The sequence below is a fragment of the Cottoperca gobio genome, chromosome 15, assembly GCF_900634415.1.
Source record: "Cottoperca gobio chromosome 15, fCotGob3.1, whole genome shotgun sequence".
Classification (NCBI taxonomy): Eukaryota; Metazoa; Chordata; class Actinopteri; order Perciformes; family Bovichtidae; genus Cottoperca; species Cottoperca gobio.
The window spans coordinates 20449912-20470138 of NC_041369.1; the positions used below are offsets into that span (position 1 = coordinate 20449912).

The following is a 20227-nucleotide window of genomic DNA, read 5'->3' on the forward strand; positions in this document are numbered from 1 at the left end:
ATGTCACATGATAGAAAACAGGTCAATCTGTGACCTCAATCAATCTGTGCGAGTACCCAGCAGGAGCTGCAACAACAGAGATCACATTTCCTCCGCCTTTACATTTAATTATTTATTCGCGCAAAATCAAATATCACGGTAAAAGACAAACAATAAGGAAAATAAGTCGATTTATGGAAGAAAGGAGAGAAGCCAAAGTGCCTTTGACAAAGTCCTACCCAATCAAAACAAAGTGTGTTTTCATAACCTACAAGCGCGGGATTGTGATTTAGGTCAAGTAAAGTATAAATGATGTAAAGGACTTTACAAACAAACATACCTAAACTCTGTAAATATTCTGCATTCTTCACTTAATAATTAATTCCACATGAGTTTGTTGAGTGAAATTGATTTTTGAAATGGTTGGTGAACTAAGCAGTGAGCGTAAAACATTGTACATGTGTGCACCACGCAATAGTGCAGGCTTGCAAAAGTGTGTGCTTTATTGAGTGTCAACACAAATCAAAGCAGCCGTACGTATAGAAAGAGGCGCAAACATTATTGCAATAGATTGGAATAATATAAGTGTGTATTATGGTCAGTTTGTGCTTTTGACACAGTAAAATCTAATGTTTTGGATGTAGAAACAAAGCAAAAGCAACCAGTGGCAGCTCAAACCTTGCAGCCTTTTTTGGCCCTTCAGCGTCCCTTAAAGAGTGCAGCAATGTGACGCATCATTCTCTCAGGTTTAATAAACATCCGACAGTGAGACCCCTTGATCTCGTAGCAGGGGACAATAAAAGATCCCACTAAGCAAATAAAGAGCAGATGACGGACAGCACTCCTCAGGCGAACACTTCCCACAAAGGACACGTTCTGGCTCCTGATAGCTTTTAATAAAATATATTTTTTTTAAATGTAGCTTGTCTAGGTCAGTCAGTTTCATTAAACTCTTGCACATATGCCAACAATTCTTCACTCAGAGCACTTCAAAGCGCAGCAACGGACTGACGCCTCCACAACAAAACACACATCTCTAAAGAGCAATAAAGAAACATTGATTCACAACAGATTCGGCAACACAGAGAGAGAAAGATGGAGAAATTGTAATCTTTAAATCAAACTCATGTCAAAATGTTGTGGGGAAACGGTCAGTTGACTTGTTTTTGTTTATTAGCTGCTTTAAAAGCATCTTCTCTATATGCCGAATGTGATGTATGAGACGACTACTGGTAAGAGCTGACTGATTTATCAAGTCTGATTCCTGCCTTGACAGAAAAGCTCTTGCTTTGTCTACCTCGCAGAATTGTAATGAGTTCACACTATAAAAGGCAATGCCAACTCACACGCCTACCCACATTAGCTCCATATTAACAAGCGAGAGAGATGTCTGTCCAGTGTACTAACTTGACTTTGTCCTGTTACACACTTCCTTTGCTCTCAAAACTGTCCCTCCATCTGTTCTTCTGTGCTGTCTGTGGCAGGTTGGATATAGATGCTGGTTACTTTGTAGTCCGGGCAAAATATGCCAGAAACACACATTTGTCTAATTTGCATAAAAATCTGTCCTGTAGTATGTATGTCTGTTTGTTGTTCCCAGCTAAGCTACACCATCATCACACCATACATCATCAAAATATCTAATATTGGACCCTCTCTAAGTTCAGTAACTGCATCTTTGATGTGACATATATCTTTATATGTCAGTATTTCTACACCAAAACTGCCTTAACAGATGTTAACGTCCTATTCCAAAGGCTGATCCACATGTGGCCTTCTTTTGCAGGAATTTGGGGGACAAAGATTGTGTTCTTTCCTGCCCATCAATACCAGGTAGCCCTTACATATTTGGGAAATATTTGGAGATTAGGGTTTATTAACATGCAGCCGGTCATCAGTCGGTGTTGGTTCATATGAATGAATAATGGAAGTAAGGGACATAAACTCACGTACATTTTTGTTCAAAGGGCGACATATTAAGATGGAGGTGTATGCCAATATAACTCCCATTCCTCTGCTCATGCAACTAACAATTAATTTTTTCCATTAAAGCAATCAACAAAAAAGAAATACCCATCACAAGGCGACGTACAACAGTCCCAAACCCAAAGATATTCAACACAATTATATAAAACAGAGAAAGCTGCAAATTCTCAAATTTGAGAAGCTGGAAACGATGACTGTTGTTTGATGAATGAGTTCAATGTAATGTGTCAGTGTGTGTTTGCTCTTACAGGACATCATGGTTGTGAGTGTGTTAGAGTGACTTTAAAGTAATTAAACAACATGGCAGACTGTCAGGTATCTTACAGCAGTAATATCACGACTCTTCTCTCTGTAATCTCCTCTCTCTCTCTCTCTCTCTCTCTCTCTCCTCTCTCCCTCTCTCTCTCTCTCTCTCTCCCTCTCTCTCTCCCCTCTCTCTCTCTCTCCCCCCCTCACCCCCTCTCTCTCCTCTCCCTCTCTCTCTCTCCCCCTCCTCTCCTCTCTCTCTCTCCTCTCTCTCTCCCTCTCTCTCTCCTCTCTCTCTCTCTCACCCCCCTCTCTCTCTCTCTCTCCCTCTCTCTCAGCCTCTCCCTCTCTCTCAGCCTCTCCCTCTCTCTCCCTCCTCTCCTCCCTCTCTCACCCTCTCCTCCTCCTCTCTCTCTCCCCTCCCTCTCTCCTCTCTCTCTCTCCCTCTCTCTCTCACCCTCCCCTCTCTCTCCTCTCTCCCTCTCTCCCCCCTCTCTCCTCTCCCTCTCCCCTCTCTCTCTCTCTCACTCTCTCTCTCACCCCCTCTCTCTCTCCCTCTCTCTCTCTCACCCCCTCTCTCTCTCTCTCCTCTCTCTCTCTCTCTCTCTCTCTCCCCTCTCTCTCTCTCTCTCACTCCTCTCTCTCTCTCTCTCACCTCTCTCTCTCCCTCTCTCTCCCTCTCTCTCTCACCCTCTCTCTCTCCCCCTCTCTCTCTCTCTCTCTCTCTCTCTCTCTCTCACCCTCCCTCTCTCTCTCTCTCACCCTCCCTCTCTCTCTCTCTCTCTCCCTCCCTCTCTCTCTCTCTCTCCCTCCCTCTCCCACCCTCTCTTTTCCTCTCAATGCCTACGTCTCCTGCAACTCTCAACATTTCTCCAGTTCCAATTATTCGACCGGCATGACAAATGACGTTCCCCAATCCTTCCACAAGAGAAAACATGTCAAACGAAGCAAACACCAGACCATACAGTAGTCTGAATAAATCTGTGCAAGAAACCTGCCAGCGCAGGTGAACTAGTGGTGTTCTGCCTGAATCTGTGCTTCACCTGGAGAAATGAGAGTGACTAACCCAGATAAATTATTCACAAGATGTGTTGGGCTGAGCTGGATTGTATGTTTTCTTTGTTAATGTGTGTGTGTGTGTGTGTGTGTGTGTGTAATAAACTGAATTATAATAAACTGAATTTTAAACCTGATTTCTTTTTTTAAAGCATATAAATATAATATGTTATATAACTAAAGCATGTGAGCAGCACTATAACATGTTCAATTAACTAGTAAATGCAAAATAACATCAGCCGTGAGCTTTTTAATAATGTCCTATGATGATTCAAAATTAACATAAACTGCAGATGCTCACACACAAGTTTATTTTCAATACCATATATATGCAAATGTGACGGTATGATAAGTTACAACCCTAATGTGTGTGTGTGTGTCGCTACATTTACTGTACTTAAAGATGGGATTGGCTTAGCATGAAGGAAGCGGGGAGAAACGGATAGGTGTCAGAACGGTTGCCGCAGTGACTTCCTGGAAGCTTCATCCTTGAGAGGTTGCCAGGCAACCAGCAAAAGTACAAAGGGCTCTGACATGTGAGAACGACAACCTGCCAGCAAACAATTGCACTCTTTTGGATTCCCTCTGAAACTGACACACAGAGTTGCTTTTTACTCCCCTTGACTACAGTCAGAGGTGAAGTCTGGACCTCTTCCTGTGACACTTTTAATCTAATAAACTACAGACGTTCTGGTTGTTTTACAAGTTATAACAGATTCAAAAGAAAATCACTGGAGAAGAGCAAAGAGTTTATTCTTGTACAAGTACAGATCAAAACTCTGAGGACACAGCCGGCTGAGTTCTGAAAAGGTAATGATCTGTACTCCCTACCTTAGTTCACATTCTACACCAAGGATGAGGCTCGTCCATTTCTCGTCGTCCAGTTCTAATAAATCAAACTGTTGTTTTTCCCCTTCTACCTCTGAATTAGCGCCTGGAGTTTCCTGACATAAGGCTTTTAGAAGGTGTCATCGGGTCTTCAGCTTAGTTGAGGTCAGTCGTGCCCTTTTCACAAGCGCACGTCGCTCCTTATCTCCTCCTCGATATACTTAGGGTCTCATAAATCTGTTTATTTTTATGGGTTTGAATTGAGAGACCTTCTCTTCACTCTCACAAGCTCAGCGCTGTTATTCAGGCCTTCACCCAGCTGTGCCTGCAGACGCTGTGCTTTCACAACCAGATTAAGTATATTGAATATTATACATCATTGATATTTTACACACTTTCTCAGAGAAACAACTTTTAACAAGCTACCAAGAAGAAAATCGGTGAAGACAGCCGTCAGGAAATGGACTAGAACAGAGAGTATACCATATGTGTGAAGCAGGCATAATGAGTACCGTTGGTGATAAAACTACAGGCTGATCTTAAGTGAAGATACGCAAACCAGGCGTGTGTGTGTTTAAAGTAAAGGTGTTTATGTGCAGTCCTGTGTCTTAATATGTGTGGGTGTGTATAAGGGGTTCTCTGAGTCTTTTGAGCTACGCCCTCATTTAGAGAGCTGACAGCTATGCGGCGGGGCAGGGGAGACTGGTGTGACACAAACCCAGCAGCAGTGCACTCTGTGTGGGCAGGAGGACAGACGAGCTCAGCCTGTCTCCATCCATCAGCGCTGGAGTCTGCTCAGCAAACTGGCACCTCAGCTGATGTACGAGAGGGCTGCCGGATGACTAATGAGCAGACACACACCGGTGCTGACACACACAGACACACACACTGTGTAACCCTGCGTACTCATACAGTCATACACTGGTAGTAAAACCTGTGTAACTGTGGTTGTGCATGAGTTATACCAATACTGAACAGACATCAGTAAGACAGCCACAAATACACACTCACATTAACTCTCACTTACAACCACTTACAACACATTATTTCTTTCTCTCTCATACACACACACACACACACACACACACACACACGTGCAAGTAAGCACTCTAAAAGAAACACAATCTCTTGCTCTCTCAAACCCTTGAACACACACAGACCCACAACCTACACACTTCCTGTGTGACCTGCTCGGATGTCACAGTGTATTTGTCACTGCAGTCCCTATTCCGATCTCACACCTTCTCACCAGCGAGCTCTGACTGATGTAGGCGACAAGACGATCCTAATCGTTCAATAAAAATCTCTCCACTCGGCTGCAAGCTAATCAGTTCATTTCTTTTTACACATTTGAAAGTGTACTTCCTTAAAGTTTACTGCACAGAAATATTGAGGAGAATATGTGGTGGGTTTTATAAAACCGGACGCTCATGTGGATCTTTGCATTGTGAGCATTGCTGCTACACTGGAAAGACACTGAAGGACAGAACTGCAGACAGTGTGTTTTCTATAACGTCTTCTAATGATCCACAATGTGTTCTGAGTGATGCACTGATTCATGCATCAATCAATAGTTTAATGGGACCATAATCCCTACAGGTGTTTTCCCAATCACTTCAACACTATGCGTTGTAATAGAAAATAAGAACTTTTCCTAAAGCTGCTTTTGGGTATAACTCCTAAATATGTGTTTTGACTTATTGTTGAAGAAGAGATAAATGTTTAATATACAAACATCCTGGTGCTGACGGGATCTTGACTAAGTGAACTTGCATTTCTTATACATCTGTCATTGCCTGTTTGCATATCTTGCATACAGAGCTGTCTGTGAAATACTTCTGTCTGGATATGACGACTATAAGTGCCTTTTTCTTCATTTCAAATCAGAGCAGACAAGCAGATGTTGCCTTTTCTCCAGAACACATGGAATAAACACACTTCTGCCTGTTTTTCAGCACAGAAAATGTCGAATCTCCCTGTTTTCTTGTTTTGACATGTTTTCATTTTCTCTGTCTTCCTCTCCATCCATCCTTCTGTTTCTATCTGGAGGACTTTGTGCCAACTGTTGACCTGGGTCTGTGCTGTGTTACACTCTTTAATAGGGTACCAACTCTGTACCTATTCATGCAAACACCAGAACACATCATGACAGTATTTATTCACACACACACACACACACACACACACACACACACACACACACACACACACACACACACACACACACACACACACACACACACACACACACACACACACACACACACACCTTTCTTTTCATCCTATCTAATGGCTCCTTAGCATTTTCCAGCATTTTCCATTGGGTGCAAGCCAACATCCTCCTTCATACCTGGAAGTAACTCTGAATCTAAACACAGAGACTCTTTTATGTCTTTCAGGTGTCTCAGATGTCACCATGTTCTCCGGAAACAAAGTGCAGCCTCTTCAGAATGCCTTTGATGTTCTTCAGGTCTGAGTGCATTTTACATCTTTTTTTTTGGGGGGGGGGGGGAATCAATTGCACCTGCAGTTTGAATAATCTCTGAGTGCATTAACCTTTTCTAGTGTTTCAGATTTAATAAACGGATTCACTTTTCCACTTTCATTACTGACGTTTGCAAAGAGGAAAAGTACTGCGCTGGTACCGAAGTGTCGGTTCTAATAGTAAGCTAGGTAAGAAGACGCAACATGAAAGAGGCAACATCCATCCTCTGCTACAAACTCCTTGCCTCTGCCCTCAGAGGTTTGTGGTGCTACAACACTGTCAGGCTATTTCCACCTTTGCTACTGAGAGACAACAGTTATTATTTGCACAACCACAAGAGGCTTGACAGGAAAACTATACATAGGTTGTTTAAAGTGTTTGATAAGGACAGTCTGTCCTGTAATACCCAATCCGCATCAGTGTGAGTGCTCCGTGGCTGTTCAAATTGAAATAAAGCTGACCGTTAATGAATCACAGACACGGAATCTGTGTGGATAAAGGATCAAACTGGAGGGAGGTTGATTGGGAAGTGTGCATTTAAACCGTCAGGCTGTGTTGATGTCGATGGATGGACCAGAACGACCTTGGGATCAATGACAACTCAAACTGTGTGAATGAATCAATCTCTCAAGCAAGTGTTGAATACACACTCTTACTCACTTTCATGACACAGACACATCACACACAAACACATATACATGGGTTTCAAGTAGAAAAGACACACATGCACTGTCAAGCTGTTCACTGACAAGTTTGCAGAGCATGGATCCATACACAGCAGCATCTGTTTCTACAGAACCGCTTACTAATTAAACCATCAAAGGAAACCATGTACATTCTTTTGTTAGTGTGAGTGTTAGTTCATCAACTAACACATTTTTATGGCTATCAAAGTTAACATGATAATAACATGTTAACTCAAATTCATTTTAACATCATTATTTATTTTAAAGCTTTAACGCAAGCAGTGTTATGAGCAGCCCAGGTTTTCTCTCTGGTAATGATGCATCGCCAACAACAAATCCGTGTTGAAATTGGCAGAAGGAGTTAGTTAACGTTAGCTGTTGTCGATCAATCTCCTCCTGGGGGGTTCGGTTCACTAACTTGACACCTGTGGAGGAAAGCATGGAGCGAACATGTAATGTCAAAGGAGGTGCCTAGGGAAACACTATGATGCGTTCAAGGTCTATTCAGTAAAAGTGAGTATTGGGCGAAGGTAAATTATAAAGTTATCATGATGTGTCCAATTGTAATCGTAAAATGTAGTTTTCGGCGAGAAACTTTAATAAATACAGTTGTTTGAAGGAAATGTTTTCGAGAATTGTGGAATTTCACTGGTATTGGTATCGACTACTACATTTCTGGTATTGTCACATTCCTAAAAGCAGCACCTGGGAGGGTTTCTGCACAATATTTGTCATTGTTTTATGTTGTTAATTGATTTCCAAAAATAAATATACATACATTTGCTTAAAGCAAGCATATTAGAGTATTCAATTCTTGAAGAATCTTCCTTTACGATACATTTTGAACAGATGAAAAATGTGCTAATAAGTTGCGATAAACTATGGACAATAATGCGATTAATCGCTATAAAATATTTGTATTAATAATTTTATAAGTCTATTTGTGATTGATTTATTGTACATACATGTGTCTTAAGAATTGTGTTTTTTGCATGTTTCTAAATTTACTTCCGCTTTTTTGTCTGTATATATATTTAGGTCTATATGTGCACGTGTGTAAGCAATTGTACAGGCATGTGTGTGTACGTGTGGTAACCAGTCCCTGCCACCTAGCATTAACATGCACCGCAGTGACTGGTGGGGAGTGACCACAAAGGAAATGTCCATTACCTTAAATATCATGTGACACACTGAAATAACTGTAAATGAATGCAGAACATGATGTTTGCAGTAGTACGAGCAGCTAATATAATAGACAAGCATAACGTTAAAAAAGAGTCTATTCACTGTGGAGACAATGCTACGGGACGCTGCATTCTCTGACTAGCTTTCATCTGGATAGATCAAAACGACCCACATTAAAAGTTATTGGAGATGCGACTCCCTATATTCCAATTAAATCTAAACATCAAAGTTTCACTACAGCCTTACATGAAATGCATTTAATGATTCTGCAGAATATATTAGCATCACTGACTTTAGTCGTATAAGAGGTCTCAAAGGTTTCTTGATGCGACAGAAAACAGCAATAAATTAATGACTTCAGACAAACTCCACAGATGAGAAGAAATCTCGCTCAAATCTCCCACCAGAAAAGCCTGACGCATTAAAGTTTCAACAGATACCGGTACTCAGATGGGTTTTAAATGAATGTTTCAAAAAACAAATAGCAGAACGAATTAGAGGGCTGTGAAGCAATAATTTACATATTGACACTGCACGTAATAAGTCCCTGCACCTGGAGACACCTACTGTAGCTGGAATCACCACAGAAGCAGTTCTGACTCTGCCAGGTGTTTATATTTCTGCCTGTCTGTGGATAACGTGTTTTGTGAGGTCACAGTGACCTTGACTTTCAACCCCCTAAATTCTAATCAGTTCATCCTTGAGTCTAAGTGGACAGTTGTGCCAAATCTGAATAAATTCCCTCAATCTCAATGTGTTCCCGAGATATAGCGTTCATAAGAATGGCACGTATGTGAGGTCACAGTGACCTTGACCTTTGACCCCGAATATCCAGTCATCCTTGAGTCCATGAGGACGTTTGAGCCAAATTTGAAGAAAATCCCTTCCAGCGTTTTCCTAAAAATGTCAAGTTCACGAGAATGAGACGGTTGGACAGATGGACAGAAAACCCGAAAACATACAGTAATGCCTTCGGCCTCGACTGTTGCTTGTACACAAGCTACTAAAACACTAGTAGTTGACTGTATAGGAGATTATGGCTCTTTTGTAGTGAGTTTGTTTTGGAGTCTGTTTACTGTAAGTGGTCAAAAATCAGTCAATAGACTTTACTCTGAACACAATGTGCCTCAGACCCCCGTTGTATTAAATGGAAGTCAATTACTACAAGCTATAAATATACATGATCACTAATGTAGAGTACTTAGACACTATTACAGCAGTCCACTTAGAGGCTGAAATAGTCCCAAATGGTGTATTTTTGCAAATTGTTTTTGGCATAATGAGATGTGAGATGTCAAGGCACGTAAGACAAACACAGGAACGCACATACAAATGTAAAGTGTCCAAGACCACAAGTGCCAGAGCAATTGGAAAATCACTGTAAAGTATGCAAATGTGAGTGAAACATACTTTTCTGTGATAAGCGATGCAATCTGCACTCATATAAAAATACCTCCATTATCTGTAAATCACCAAGTCTAAAGTTTAAGTCTAGATCAAGATGACCGCAACAACAAAAAGGGTCCTAACTCTTGTGATCAAGATGCCGTTCATAAAAATACACTAAAGGTGTCTCCATCTTTCTTTTACACCTGATTTCCTTACATCATGTCGATTTTTGGGATAATTAGGTCGTTTTCAGTCATCTCTTGCTGCCCATTGAAGCCGTTGAAGTGAAGAAAGTCAAATGTATATGGTTTAAATGATTGAATGTCCTGATGTGGGGAAATCCATCCAAGATCATTCAATACATAAATGCTAAGGATAGTATATAAAGTATACTGTATATACACACAGGCTGTCTCTGTATTTGCAGTTAGCATCACAGTGTAGTAATGTATACAGTAGGCACATGCACATCCATGCTTAAAATGTCTTTCAGTACAAAAAAAAAACTGACCCATGCGTTCTGTCAATTTGCTCTCAGTGTGAGATTATTTTCCTAATCTCACTGAGGTTTCTTTATCTCACTTAGCTAGTTGATTTAAGGCTGTGGTTGAGAGCAGATGTAACGACTTAACCCCCTGCGACCTCAGCTGTCCCGCCTGAGCAAATAAAACGTCAACATCCGGCTTCGCAACCCCTCCTCTGACAGTGCCACTTCCTCCTTCTCACAGCGCTCCTCTTCCAACAAGACTTTTGGAACAGGGGAGGGATGTGGTGTGTCATCACCCTCACCACGCTGCGGTGGGTGGGTGGGCGTGCTGGTGCATGTGTGTGAAAGAGATACATAGAATTGTGCAAAAGTTGCATATATACTGTATATGCACAGATAGATACGCAGTGAGAAACAGGACATAAAGTGTGTATTCTCTTGGAATAACCACAGCTGTGTTAATGCAGAGCCTGCTCTTCCATGAAACACCAACTCCCTGTGTAATAATCTGCCACATGTTCATATAAATAAATGTAATTATAAAAACAAAGACACACAGGATATGATGTTTTTTTACATTGCCAGGTGTTTCAAATAAACAGAGAAATTACTTGCGCATTGACTGCTTCCACCACTGAGCAGACACAGAAAAGAGCACCACTTGCAAAAACGCAAACTTAATCAAGTCTCTGCATCGACTAAAGGGTTTGATTGACAGGTGATCTCTTGGAGGTGCAGCTCAGAAACAGCACAGAAAAAAGTTCTAAACCGAATAGGATCTCGCAGAATACCAGTGTATACTGACGATCAAGCAAGTATCTCTAAAGATATGACTACAACCAAGAGACAAACTGTTGGATGAACACAGTTTACAGTACGCGTGTGTGTCAGGTTGACAAGCACAACTCGGGACACAAACAGCATCAGGCAAAACAAGAATCCCTAATCGTTTAGACGGACACTAAGCAGGAAAGCTCAGTCGAAAATGTTAGCAATAATCTGCAAATTGGTAAATTAAAAAAGCATGAAGAAAAAGGCAACTGGATATTGTTTTAGTTTTTTTCAAAAGGAAATTAAAATCAGAAATGTTGGCCATGACGAAGCTTTTTCACACCAGAGAAACCAAGTTGTGGTCAGCTGAAGGCTGTTTTGGTTTTAGGAACTGAAACATGTCAGCTTTAAAAGTGTCTCTCCAGGACTTTTCCCAGAGCCACGGTCTGTCCAAACCAGTGATGAAAGACTCACAAACATGCACGGGAGTAGCATTTGATATCACATTCACCCTTTTCAGTTGACAGCTTGTTGACCTTCTCTAAGAGCCCCAAAGCTGTTGGAGCTTCCAATGTTACGTAAAGATTAGAAAGAGATCCGGCCTAAAATCGTGTCTAGTTTATTAACTCTACTTGCAGTTTTTGAAATCAAGTCTGCAATACTTTGTGGGTGAACAACTTTAAAATACCTTCACATACCAGTTGAGCACACACACCTGTAGTCAATTTAAAGTCATTAAATTGTAACAGTTTCAGAGTCTGTGTCTCCGGTGTTTTCAGTGTTTTATACTGCTGCTGGAGCACTGCGCAGGTGATCACACTAAAAAGAAATTTGTGATGTAGCAATTACTCAACAATCAGCACATGAATGATATGAACTCAATCATCTTCACAGTCGGGACATCTTTACCACCAACATCAAAAGAAAGTAGAAGAAACTCAGTCAGAAGATTTATTTTTAATGCATATCTGTGCATGTTTGTGTTCATCCATGTGTATTGGGACGGCGGGAGATGGATAAGCATAAGTGTGAGAGAGAATAGAGAATAGAATCAAATGTAAATGAGCGAGTGCTTGCGCAAAAACGTTAACTTTTTGAGTTCAGTTGAAACTTGCATCAGTTTGAGAACATCATGTGTGTTTGCTCCATTACTGGTCATCTTCATCAGTTGAACAGGCTATATCAACTCAAATGTGTGATGTGAAACTGTTATTCAATTGAGAAGAATGAACAGGAAAAGAGTTTAAGTGTTATAGATTTCTGCTGTATAATGACATAAAGTGCAAGTACTCACACAAAAGCGTGGTAGACGAAAGCCCATTCCCTGGGTCTCTCCAACACGTTGTAGAGGTAATTCTGGAGCCGCCGGTACCGCGCGTTCCTGCGGCCGCTCTGCGCGCTGTATGTCAGCGGCTTCCCCAGCAGGCTGAGCCGGGCACCCTGCTTCCTCTCCGATCCCACCGCACCTGCCGTGGAGGGAGACAGGAGACCGTCACCGACTCGCACCGCGTTATTCATCGTCCTGCGTCCAGACTCCACATCTTTCAGTGAGTTATCCTGCGCCCGGTGTCCAGTTGAGGTCTTCAGCCAGAGCCCAGTGCCGCTGCTCTCGTCGCCGGTGTGACTTCGGGGCATGGCATCACCAGCGCAGCGCGCTGGAAGACTGGACAGAGATTCATATGTAGCCAAATGCTCTGACGCCAGAGGGTGTTTGGCTACTTTGACTTTCAATATACACTAAATAAAATAAAGCAGTGGGTGAAGAGTTAGAAATCTAATATTCTCTCATCCTGTGGCTGTTTGAGCAGATTCACAGTCCGGTTTGGTCACTTTGGCCATCTGCACAAGGCTGGAGAAGAGTGGGGTTATGAAGGAGTGGATCCATCGAGATATTTGGCTGGGGGGAGGGCTCACTCCCACCCTCCCACACTCTCTTTCTTCCCCAACTCACTCTCAGTCGCCGTCTTGCTTCTTTCTGTCAGTGTGTGGAGGCTGCCGGTGCTTCACCAAACCATGCTTCTCCTTTACGCATAGGACAGAGAAGAGCAGAGCAGCACCACCAGAACCACTGGATTAGTAGGTGATCTCGGCATCGAAATTTGCGGCTTTATCTATAACTTGCTATTTGAATAATACATGTAAATTGAAGAAACGTCAAAAGACGCCATTGCACTGATGACGCAGGTTTTACGCAGGAGATAAATGCCCGATGCCCTCGACAACCAGCACTGATTCCTTTATTTCAGAGACTATCATGGTCATCATGGTCAACAAACTGAATTCAGCTGCCACTCATACATTTGAGCTTTAAAACCCTTTGCAATAAAGTATTTTCTTTTGCATGTAAAGTCAGAATTTAGGCAACCGGGCATGAAGGTGGTGTAATTAAAAATATAATGAAACTGTTTTCAATTCACACGGTATGATCTCACTAAACTCCATGACTAAATTGGTTGACAATTGAACACCACATTATATTCAGAGAATAAAACTTTACAATAAACTATAGCGGCTTCAGCGGCAGCAGAAACGGTGATGGCTGGTTCGGTGTCAAACTATCTCCGATCAGAACCGAACCGGATTTATGGAAACGTTAGCTGCGTCACTGTCCCCCCCAACACTGACCGATCATGTGACTCGTGGTGAGCATAGTCTGTTTTTTTTGTGGCCGTCTTTCCAACTACTAAATGCTAAATTATTTAATTACTAAATACCAAATATATAATGTCCCCAAATGTCTATATAGTCTAAATAAATATGCATACATGTCCGTGTGACTGAATATATATTTGTTGATTTCTTTGACTATACCTGAGACATGGCATATTATATTCAGGCTCAATTCTTCTCAATCCTCAACTGAAGGTAGTTTTTGCTGAGAAGTTAACTTTTTCTGTGATTTGAACTTTTCCCACTTCCTTCACCCAAAGCGCGTGATGGCGTCATATTGCTGACGCCATCACGCGCAGTTTTCCTTTCCTTTTCTTTTTTTATAAATGCGAGCACGTCACATAGCCTACTGAACCTTTTTATTTTTTTTAACCAAGACATATTATGGGTTGTCCCCTGCTATGATCAAAGCTTGACCTCTAGTGGTCAAACATCGGTATTACAGGTCAATAAGTCCTCAGCAATTGGTTTTAAACATCTGGCTTTAGCATCTTGTGTTCAACTTTTATTTCCTAAATAGACCTAGTCCATTTTGTATTAAACATATATTTGTATACGCCTTTATTGACATTGGCCAATAAGAGATTTCAGCTTCATATTGAGGCTAATAAAAATGTTTATTAAATTAAATCTGAAGGTTTCTTTTTGTCCCTATACCATACCAGTTTGTGGATTACTTTGCAAAATAATTTGTCTAACACAGTAATGCTGTATGACATGTGGGATCGCAGTAGTAGAAGTATTCAGGTTTTTTACTTAAGTAAAAGTACTTAAATCATACTGTACAAATACTAAAAGAAAAGTCCTGCATTCAAAACCTTACCTACGTAAATGTAAGTATTATCAGCTAAATGTAATGAAAGTATGAAAACTATTGGGCAGCTAATATAAACAGCTGTTTCTGCTTTAAAACGATGCATTTTACAGCTGATCCAAGAATGTTTTTAAATAGTTTATTTAGCTTAAAAAGGGGAATTATTCTCAACACATAAAAGAAGCACTTCATCCTTCAGTTTATCACAGACATTCACAATCAAAACTTCTGGAGATACATAGCATTGACTGGACATGAAGGGGATGAAAAACTGATCTGAAAAATGTTTGTCAGACAAATGTAGTGCAGTAAAAAGTACACAAAAGAAGACACACCGTGAGGATAACTTTAACTTTACTGTTGAAATTGAGCAACAGACAAACAGGGCAACAGTGCCATCAAGCGTTGACAATAGAAAACAGCAATACATATTGCATTAAGGTTCAAAACAATTGGACATTTTAATAAAAGAAAACATGAATAAAAGATAATAATGGACGACTTTACCAGCCATTTACCATAAACGTACACAGTAATCCCCTTTATGCTCCATTACTTTGACATTGGACGGTTACCGGGAGTTAGCTAGGTTAGCTGTTAGCTAGGTTAGCTAACTTAGACTAAAGACGTGAGTCGGCTAATGTAGCAAACTCCGACTAAACAAACGCCACTCTTTTAAAAATGTGTTTTTATGATAATTAACATTGTTATCTAACTTTTCCTAAAGATTAATGACCTTCTTGTCTCCACACCTGATCTGATACTTCACATTAGTTAGCTGGCTGGCTAGTGCTAGCTAACAGCCGTTGGGACAGCCGTTGGGACAGACGTTAATTAGCATGTCTGAAAAGCATTATATTCAACAGCTGCAACAAATGTTACAGTGGAAATGCTTACCTCACTGCCACAGGAAACAGTTAATCTGCATTGGTAGGGTGTCTCTTGCTGGCTGTCACTGAGAGCCCCCCCGGAGGAGTGTAACGTTAGTTTAAACAGAGTTCAAGAGGGGCGCTCGTGCCCTGCCTGTTTGCGAGGTTATAGTCGCGTGGTCTAGGTTTGTACATATTATAGACTACTTAAAATCCATGTATGAAATAATAAAAAACAGCAACCCTATTGTTGTTTATTTTATATATACCATCACACACCAATAACAATAAGGAATATTTTAAAGAGACGTGTAATAGGCTATCTGAACCTGTGTGTAAGTATGTACACATTTTCATATGTAATATTTTATTATTTTGACCCTGTTGTCTATGTGTTGTTGTAATTATGGATTGTTTTACGTTTATTATCTGTATTATCACTTATTCCCATCCGTGCCCAGTATCAATTTAACTAATCCCAAATCTTAATTAGCAACGCTAAATATATTTAAATTCAACGAGAGAGTTGAAGCAACACTTGTTTAATTTTAAGGCAATTAAGAATTAGAAAGGGGAGTAAAGAGGAATGGAGCGAGGGATACGTGTGAGTGTGTGTGTAAGTGTGTGTGTGTGTGTGTGTGTGGTGTGTGTGTGAGAGAGAGAGAGAGAGAGAGAGAGAGAGAGAGAGAGAGAGAGAGAGAGAGAGAGAGAGAGAAGCATTGGTTGGGATTAGGCTCGTGCTGGAGGATGGACGGGATTACGCACGGCGCACAATTCCCTGTGCTGCTCGCTCTGTTATGGATTTCTCTGCACGGCATTTCTCCGTCTGCCTGAATTGATCATCTAACACCTTTTAATCCCACTGATTCTGGGGATAAACAAGATATATGGAAACATGGCCGACATCCCTCAACTGGTCAAGATTGGGATTTCATTGAAGATGCTTCCCAACAACACGGCGGTGCATTTCAAATCCGACGGCTCCAGGTTCGGACAGACCCGAACCATCAAGCTGCTGACCGGCTCCAAATACAAAATCGAGGTGGTCGTTAAACCAGGAGCGGTCCAGGCCACGTAGGTAGCGCTTTGATTCTTTTTGTTTCACGCGTGGATTATCCTGACCTGGTCATTAACCAAACTGCTATGTTAAATCTATTGAATCTAGGTTTCTTAATTCTAATTAATTAATGAGCGCCACAGACACATTTACAGATTTCCCATATGGAGGTTTTGTTGTCTGAATTTGGCATCGCTGATAGACAACTGTTTATTGTCCCTTTATTATTTTGTGTGGAATTATAGCCTACATGATCGGGTAATTTAAGTCTACCGTTTATTATTTGTAAAATATATTTTAATTTTAAAATATATATATATATTATACACACACACACACACACACACATATATATAGATATATATATATATATAGATAATATATATATATATATATATATATATATATATATATATATATATACTATATATATATATATATACACTACATATACATAGATACACACATATCAATACATATATACAACACATATATATATATAGATATATATCAATACATATACACACACACATACATATATGTATATTATATATATATATATATATATATATATATATATATATATATATATATATAATATATATATATATATATATATAATATATATATATATATATATATAAATGGATGGTTAATTGAAGAACCAAAGATGAGGTTCATTCCTTGCACACAGTGGTGACTTTAGCAGAAGGACAGTAGGAGATATGGCCGTTACAAGTCTCCCGCAGAAAAAGGTTTTCGCGATTTCCAAGCTGTAGAAGAAATACAACACCGCTTACAAAGGCCTCTTATGGGTTTTTGTTATATAAGCATCACATTAAAGTATCTTTGTGATATTATGTCTGACAAAATGTCATGCACTTTTGCGCTCAACAAGTCCCTTTTCCAAGTGTAGCGATCGAGAGTAGGATTTTACGAGGAGCACCTGAAGGCAACATTAACTCCAATTGGCTGCATGTCAAATCCACCACAGATTAGGACTCCAGGGTTTTGTTTGTCACCGCCCTCTTGTGATTTGCCTACAATTCAGGATTATGTAATGAATGTTGTTGTAGTTCTATCTCCAAAGAAGGCTTAGTGTTGAACATCTAAATATCAGGCCGTGAAACTGAATGAGCAGTCCATTGTAAAACTAGGTCACACATGCGATGATGCATGGGAGACATAGTATTGCATTTGGGGCATGCTCATGAAACACAGCTGCAGACCTATTTCACCAAATGATTTGTCAACATGAAATGTGGAACAGAAAATGCATCAGTAAGTATGAAACTCACAGTATATTTAGTAATGACAGATAAAATGACCAGGTTAATAATCTGTTAGTGATTTTAAATTGCCTGTGATACATCTTGTTTTTGTTTTATTTAGTATTATTATTATTATTATTATTATTATTATTATTATTATTATTATTATTATTATTATTATTATTATTATTATTATTATTACTATAATGATCTATCTTCTGTGCATGGTATCACATAAACCTTCACTTTTTTGTAATGCATCAGTTCATTGTGTTGTGTTGCTGTCTGCAGCTCGATGAGTGTGGGTGCGGTGACCTTCCCCCTGGAGCAGCAGTCTAAAGACCCGCAGTCAGTGGTCTATAGTGGCCAGTACAACACAGAAGGGGTGACACACACCAAGAGTGGAGAGCGGCAACCCGTTCAAATCAACATACAGGTATGGATAAACTGAACACAGTGCAGGAAGCTAGGGATGCACAGGCTGAATGGTGGCCTTACCAGATGTGTTTGTAATACACGTTTTTAGTATAATTATTTGTATAGCACTTGAATAACAGCAAATAAATTTTCCCACCACCTATATATATCCCTGTGATCCCAACCCCCGGTTAATTCACCCACACAGGATAAATATAGTAAGTATACTGTGTAAGGCACGTCTACAAAAGTAAATATAACAAAATAAGTAATACGACTAAAGATAAATTAAATGCAAAATCAATATGGGGTTTTAACAAAACTCTTCCCGAGGACATCTGAACCACTGGGCTGTGACTATGTGTTTTGGCTCTGAGATATGTCAACTCGACACTAACTCTGTGTTGCTTTCCCTGGAAAGTGTTAGAAACAGTTTCCAGATTTCCAAGAAGACGTCGAGTTTATTATAAATCTAATAAATGAGGCACTCATAGGAAGCCGTTTGCACTAGCGTATGCCATTCTTTAAAATTTGGTAATAAATCAAATGTTATTTTTATAGCCCACTATCACAAATTACAAATGTTTCTCTTTAAAGACTGTTTACATGAATTCATTCTAATAGATTTCATCATCAACCATGTAATAAGCAGGATAGTTAATAGAATACTGGTCATTATGGTAAAGTATATATATATATATATATATATATATATATATATATATAATAGACACCCACATACACAGCAATACCCAGATGCTTAGAGGAAGCAGCTGTGTGTATTCCCATCTGTCCACCCTGTATGTCTCATCATCAGAGCATCAAATCAGGCCACTTTAAGATGTTGAAACCTATGAGTGCATGCATCTACTCATCTGTGCATGTGTTTCTCCTTCAGTTCACAGAGGCGGGGCTGTTTGAAACGGTGTGGCAGGTGAAGTACTACAACTACAACAAGAGGGACCACTGCCAGTGGGGAAACAGCTTCAACTGCATCGAGTATGAATGCAAACCCAACGACACGCGTACGCTCATGTGGGTCAACAAGGAGATGTTTGTCTGATAGAGGAAGAGGTTTAAATATTCAGTGTGTACTCTGCAAAAACACAGTCCACTCCACCTAACTCCTTTACTGGATCATCATCATCATCATCATCATCATCTACCCATATCAGAAAATCTAAAGGTTTTTCTCCGTTAGAAAAGGAGATGCAAACATTCTCCCTTTTGTGCCGTAAAAAAGCATCAGATTTAATGCCAAATTGGATCCTATGGCAGAACATATCTCACGCGGTGATGTTGCCAGTCTCTTCACAGTGGTTTTGTTTGTTTAGGCTGGTTATACAAATGTGTCAAAATGAATATGGCACGTTTTATTGAGGCTGAAATGTAACATGTATCACTTCTCAACTATTTAGGTTTTAATTATGTATTGAAAGACTAAAACTAAATGAAGGAGATAGATACTTTTAATGTGGTGAACCTCAAGTGTGTTCAGTTGATGTGTATTTACATTGCTGTGTGTGTGTCAGTGGACGTGTGCCTGTGTGTTTAGCTACAGTATGTGTGTTTTACAAAAAGGTGCTTGTGCAGATGTGTTAATGTACTTTTAAAGCTATACATGTGAAGAGTTTCATTCCAAAATGACTTTGTGACACTTCTAGAAATCCATGTCACGGCTTAGAAAACCAGTGTCCTTGCATTAGTGACATTTTTATTTCAGTGGCCCTGAGCACTGTGTTGAAAGGAGCCAGTTGAGGTGGTTCATCTAGTAAGGATGCCACCTGGGCGCCTCCCTAGGGAGGTGTTCCAGGCACGTCCAGCTGGGAGGAGACCCCGGGGAAGACCCAGGACTCGGAGGAGAGATTATATCTCCTCACTGGCCTGGGAACGCCTCGAGATCCCCCAGTCGGAGCTGGCGGATGTGGCCTGGAGAAGGGACATTTGGGGTTCCTTACTGGAGCTGCTGCCCCCGCAACCCGACCCCAGATAAGCGGTAGACCATGGATGGATGGATGGCCCTGAGCAGAG

At 40.4% G+C, this 20227-nt stretch overlaps 2 protein-coding genes across 3 annotated transcripts in view; one reads left to right on the top strand and one right to left on the bottom strand.

The window, feature by feature from the left end:
• Positions 1-15576, bottom strand: part of kcnq5a (potassium voltage-gated channel, KQT-like subfamily, member 5a) — an 86618-nt gene extending 71042 nt beyond the window's left edge. The window contains exons 1-2 of one of the 2 annotated variants that reach the window (XM_029449430.1): positions 15480-15576; positions 12393-13120 (exon numbers count right to left, since the gene is read on the bottom strand). In XM_029449430.1, the coding sequence (XP_029305290.1) occupies positions 12393-12733 (341 nt within the window). In that variant the 5' untranslated portion in view covers positions 12734-13120; positions 15480-15576. Of the gene's footprint in view, positions 1-12392; positions 13121-15479 lie in introns of those variants that run through there. The other variant, XM_029449431.1, reaches the window with a different exon arrangement.
• A 608-nt stretch (positions 15577-16184) lies between these two features.
• cnrip1b (cannabinoid receptor interacting protein 1b) lies at positions 16185-20021 on the top strand. The gene is made up of 3 exons (XM_029450142.1): positions 16185-16525; positions 18071-18215; positions 19095-20021. The coding sequence occupies exons 1-3, from the start codon at positions 16347-16349 to the stop codon at positions 19257-19259; spliced, it is 489 nt and encodes a 162-aa protein (XP_029306002.1). The 5' UTR covers positions 16185-16346; the 3' UTR covers positions 19260-20021.
• Positions 20022-20227: the final 206 nt, after the last annotated feature.

What these genes read in the sequence shown, in the direction of transcription:
- cnrip1b (XM_029450142.1), top strand. Translation starts at nt 16,347, where the DNA reads ATGGCCGACATCCCTCAACTGGTCAAGATTGGGATTTCATTGAAGATG. An exon ending in CCAGGAGCGGTCCAGGCCAC is followed by an intron (nt 16,526 to 18,070) that starts GTAGGTAGCGCT and finishes TGCTGTCTGCAG; the next exon opens with CTCGATGAGTGTGGGTGCGG. An exon ending in CCGTTCAAATCAACATACAG is followed by an intron (nt 18,216 to 19,094) that starts GTATGGATAAAC and finishes TTTCTCCTTCAG; the next exon opens with TTCACAGAGGCGGGGCTGTT.